The 5,000-nt window shown below is 46.2% G+C and overlaps 1 protein-coding gene and 1 long non-coding RNA gene across 2 annotated transcripts in view; one reads left to right on the top strand and one right to left on the bottom strand.

Annotated features, from left to right (window-relative positions):
• Positions 1-5,000, bottom strand: part of galnt18b (UDP-N-acetyl-alpha-D-galactosamine:polypeptide N-acetylgalactosaminyltransferase 18b) — a 98,130-nt gene that overhangs the window by 32,978 nt on the left and 60,152 nt on the right. The window contains exon 4 of the mRNA XM_042073845.1: positions 4,718-4,901. Within this exon, the coding sequence (XP_041929779.1) occupies positions 4,718-4,901 (184 nt within the window). The remainder of the gene's footprint in view (positions 1-4,717; positions 4,902-5,000) is intronic.
• LOC121693981 overlaps positions 1-5,000 on the top strand; it is a 26,017-nt gene that overhangs the window by 1,130 nt on the left and 19,887 nt on the right. The gene's annotated exons all lie outside the window — the stretch shown is intronic.

Below are 5,000 nucleotides of genomic sequence, written 5' to 3'. Positions count from 1 at the left end.
GAAGCACTCGCGGAGTGCTGATGACCCGCTGCTGCGGGCTGGTCTAGCGCGGAGCCGGGGAAGAGATGGGAAGGGAGAAAAGGGGGGAGGGAGGGAGCGGTCGCTGACGCGACCGGAAGGGGAGCAACCTGGGACAGGGTCGCGGGAAGTGGGACGGGGAAGGAAAGAGGGTTAGGGGGGAGTAGCGACGCTGTCGCTATCGGCGCCGACTAAGACCAGGTGCTCGCTAACTCATAAGAGAGATGGGGAGCTAGTGAGGTGACTCTTCGAGCTGACGCTTCGTGAGTTGAGGCGTGCTGTACAGACGTGGCTCCCGGGATGGAAAGGGGAGGGGGAGAGGGGGGAGGGAGGGGGAGAGGGGGGAGGGAGGGAGCAGTCGTCGGAACGACTGGAGGTGGGGCAGGCCTGGACCGAGTCCTGGCTAGGGGAGGTGGATGGGGGAGGGAAAGAAGGAGTGGGGGGGGGGGGGGGAGTAGCGACGCTGTCGCTACCGGGGCCGTCTGGAAAAGTGGGGCTGGACCCGGAAATACGGCGGAGATGCGGCGGGAATGGGCCTGAGCCGCTGACGTGGCAGTGGCTGTGGCTGAAGCAGCGGAATGATACACTCTGAAGCGTGTGGTGCCGGAAAGTGCTGTCGGCGTGCCCGGTTCGCGAGGTGGCTGGTGGTGTGTGCTTCGTCCGGCTGAATGGCCGGCGGAAGGAACCGCGTCGGGATGCCAGAAGGAGCAGCTTGCTTCCTGGTCTGGGGAGGAAAACAAAGTGAGGGAGCGGGAGGGCGAAAAGACCGGGTTATCCGACTGCGTTAGAAGGCGGAGGAGATGGAACTTCCTATCCGACATGCGGCATCGCGATGCCGCGGGAATGGAGAGTGCTGCGGATGCGAGCCACTGTCCAGTGGGTAGGGTCAACGCCTTGCTGGCGCTGGGTGGATTTCCAGTTCCATGAGAGCTGTCTTGTCAATGCGAACGATACTCAGACTGAATGATTTCGCGAACGTCGGAGCGTGTGACGTATGGAAAAGGAGGTCGGCTTAAATAGGCCTACCCTGCGGCGGCAGTGGGTGAGTTAATTGCTGTCAATCATCCCGAAGGCTCCACCCGAACTTTGTTTATAAAACATCATTAATACCGGCCCCTGTCTTTTGCGTGTGTGTGTGTCCTCCTTTCCCCACTGCTCAAATGGCTCACTCTTTTTATCTTTTTACTTTATTTTATCTACCACTTACTTTTATTTATTTATTTTTTATTTCACTTATTTATTGCTTTTAACTTTTTGAACTTTTTGTTTTCCTGTTCACTCTATTTTACCTGTTTTACTGTTTTATTTTATTTCATTTTCCTATTTTATATTATATTATCTTTAATTTTATCTATTTTATTGATCTAATTATTTTTTAAAACTTACTTCTTAATTCTACTCATGTATTTATTGTTTTTCTTCTTACTGATTGTATACACCACGTTAGTCAGACCTGTGTATCCCTGGGCCCCTTTTATACACCACGTTAGTCAGACCTGTGTATCCCTGGGCCCCTTTTATACACCACGTTAGTCAGACCTGTGTATCCCTGGGCCCCTTTTATACACCGCGTTAGTCAGACCTGTGTATCCCTGGGCTCCTTTTATACACCACGTTAGTCAGACCTGTGTATCCCTGGGCCCCTTTCTAAGTTTTAACTGTTTTGCGGCCCAACCTCTCTTTTGCCATGTAAAGCACTTTGGGTCAACTCCTGTTGTCACCAGACTTGGCCCATGTTTTTTGGGGGGTCGCCAGACAAAACGTTTAACCCTTAGAAACCTAAGCTGTTTTTAGGGCATTTTCACTACCTTTATTCATAAGGATTTATTCTGGTCCACACACACATATTATATATTGTTTTTTTCAGCAGAGTCTAGGCTATCCAGATCTGCAGATCATTTCATGTATTAGTACTAGCATTGATTTTATTTTGATTTTTAAAGAATTAAAATATAAAATGCGTATTATAAAAATTCTTATATTTCAACAAAGTATCTCACCACAGCAAGCTCATAGCTCTACATGCATTTCATGTGTGTGTAGGGCAGACTGTCCTGAATCGGGCATTACAATTGCCATGTTGGAGGGATACTCTGGGGCTAAGCAATTTACAGAAATATGTGGTGTGTGATTTACGGAAATAAATGGCATTTTTTATTTAGTGATGAAAAATGACCTTTCTGCGCTTCATATCTGTGACACGAACTGATCTGACCTGACTTGACCCGAGGTTGCGTGTTAGCCTGCGTGCATATGGTGTATGCACTTGAACAAAGTAAAGGCAAAAAAGGTGTTTCTTTGTTGAACAAATTGGGATGCAATGTGAGCCTTGAATTGGATGCCATGCAGGAATTTGCTAGGATCTCAAAACCAGATTATGAACATGCTTTGCCATAGAGAAACACACAATAGCGTTGGATTATAAACATGCTTTGCCACAAAAACAGAAAAAATGTGGGGTAAGTCCAGCTATATGAAGTTATTATTTTGCTGTCACTTGTCTATTTTATAACCCAGAAGGATGTACTTGGTATCAAATGATAGCTCTGAGTCTCCTCTTTCACCTGACATGCGTGGCATATCTATCTATGCAGTGTTGGTTTGTGTACATGACGTTATTATTTTGCAGTCACTTCGTCTGTTTTCATAAGCCAGAAGGATTGATATACATGGTACCCATGGATAGCCACGTGCAGGGCTCGAAATTAACTTTTTTTCTCAGTGTCCTGCAGCTGTCCCGAATTCTACTTGGCACTGTCCCGGACTTAAACACCAGTGTCCCAAATTCAAGTTCATGTTTTTTCCCATTCTACATAATAAACAGCATAATAATCAGTAACTTGCATCACTTAATTAACTCGTTCTGGTCCACCATGTCAATTCTGAACAATTTATTAAACACCATTTCATTAATCATCTGCTGTTTCACACAACACTCATTTTCAGAGATTGCGCTTTTGACTCTTTTTTGAGGTTGCACTAGACATTCATTGTCCATCGTTTTGACGGACAGGGTTGTAAAACATTCCGTCAATAATCTATTTTCACGTGTCTTTAATTTCAATGTCAGTTTGGTGTGATGTCATGGCCACAGATCTCAGTGAAAACAATAAGTAGCCTAGCGTGGGAAATTACCACAAAGCTGTCAGATAGGCTAGCCTACTCTCCTGCCACGCTCTCACCCTCAAATGCGTTCCCAATTAAATGAATTAGCAAAACGTAGTTAGAATATGTATCTCGATGTAACAAGCTGTTTTGACATTGTAAACGTTCTCTAAGAAGAGTGTAAAGCAGTTTGCAGTAGCCTAAAGTTAACCACAACGTCGTCTATTGCTGGAAAAAATAGCGAGCGGCCTATTTTAATAATTTGATAAACGAATAAATGCTCGGCGGGCCGGATTAAAGTGCATGGCGGGCCGCAGTTTGGACACCCCTTAGAACTGCCACAGCGAAATGTCAAATGCTAACTTCAATAACTGTTTTCATTGTTATAGGCTACCTTGCAACACTATCGTTTTGTCAAATCGCAGTTGCAGTAGGCTATTTAGCTCAGCATGATATTGGTGACGTTTGTCTGTCAATGACAGAAAACACGTACCGTTTTAGTCAGAGAGGACTGTCATCTCGTTTTTTTTTAGAACACCAGTGTAACCTTAGGCCTACACCATCAGTCAAAAATGTTCACAATGTCATGAAAACAAATGCCATTTGTTAACCTCTATATCGGAAAGTGACCCATTAGGCCTACCGCCCTTGCCCTATTTTTGTGTCGGCCTATAAGTCACAATATTCATTTAACCAATACGGCAGATTCCTAAGGAAACGCAAGCACCCAGCCCATTTGGGTATCTTACTATATTTGTACCAAAAATAACATTGTAGCCTACAGTGATTTGAAGAGCAGTAGCCTAAACAGTGTTGTAAGGCCGCGTGTACAAAACCGCTTCTTTACAGATCAGCTGGCTAACGCTGCTTTTGCCAGCTGCCCGTCACGCCAGGTCAAAGGTTCCCATGTGAACAGTTTAGGAAAAAAGTACCTATTTTGAAATTTGCTTTGCCATTTTTTCTACTGTCCCAGAGTTGTCCCAGACATCATTCTATTGTGTCCCGGAAGCATTTTTTATGGTCCCCGAGACGTCGGGACATCGTTAATGTCGAGCCCTGGCCACGTGTCTCCTCTTTCATCTGATATGCTTGCTATGCGATCACGGGTTCGTGAGTAATTCAAACGAGAGTAATGGGTGCGCAGGTGAACGCAGAGAAGTATAGACTGTAAATATGATGCAATTTCATTTAATTTCATTTTTTTTTTAAATTGTGTGTAGTCTCATTGGAAAGCCCTACTTCTGCTCTGTCACACAATAAAGGTTTCATCTCGCTGCGATGAACAGTTCCGGAGCAATGTAACAGAGAAGAAAGGGTGTGTTTTTGACGCACTTTGCGTCAATCGGGTTCTAAGGGTTAAGAGCCGCTGGACTAAATGACTAGTTGACTAGATGATGAAACCCCTAATAAACAAACAACACACACACACACAAACACACCCACAGTTGTCAGTGTGTGTGTGTGTGTGTGTGTGTGCGTGATTGTTTGTGTGTGTGTGTTTGTGCTCACCAGCCAGTGTTGAACTCCATGTGTGCGTCTCGAACAGCGCCACCACTGGTGCAGTGTGTGTGTGTGTGTGTGTGTGTGTGCTCACCAGCCAGTGTTGAACTCCACGTGTGCGTCGAACAGCGCCACCACTGGTGCGGAGGCCGCCCTCCATCCACTGACCCGTGAGCGGATCAGCCCCTCCTGCCTCTGGTGCCGCACCAGCTTCAGCAGCCCGGGACGCCTGGAGTTCAGCTCCGACACGTGCTCGTCCAGACGCAGCTTCAGCTCCTCTACACACACACACACACACACACGCGCACGCACGCACACACGCACACACACACACAAATACTTTTATTTGGATCCGAAAGGCAAGCAAGGAAAACAAG

This window comes from Alosa sapidissima, chromosome 20 (genome assembly GCF_018492685.1).
Source record: "Alosa sapidissima isolate fAloSap1 chromosome 20, fAloSap1.pri, whole genome shotgun sequence".
Lineage (NCBI taxonomy): Eukaryota > Metazoa > Chordata > Actinopteri > Clupeiformes > Clupeidae > Alosa > Alosa sapidissima.
Note: the sequence above shows the minus strand (reverse complement) of the source record. Positions and strands in the feature narration are given on the sequence as shown.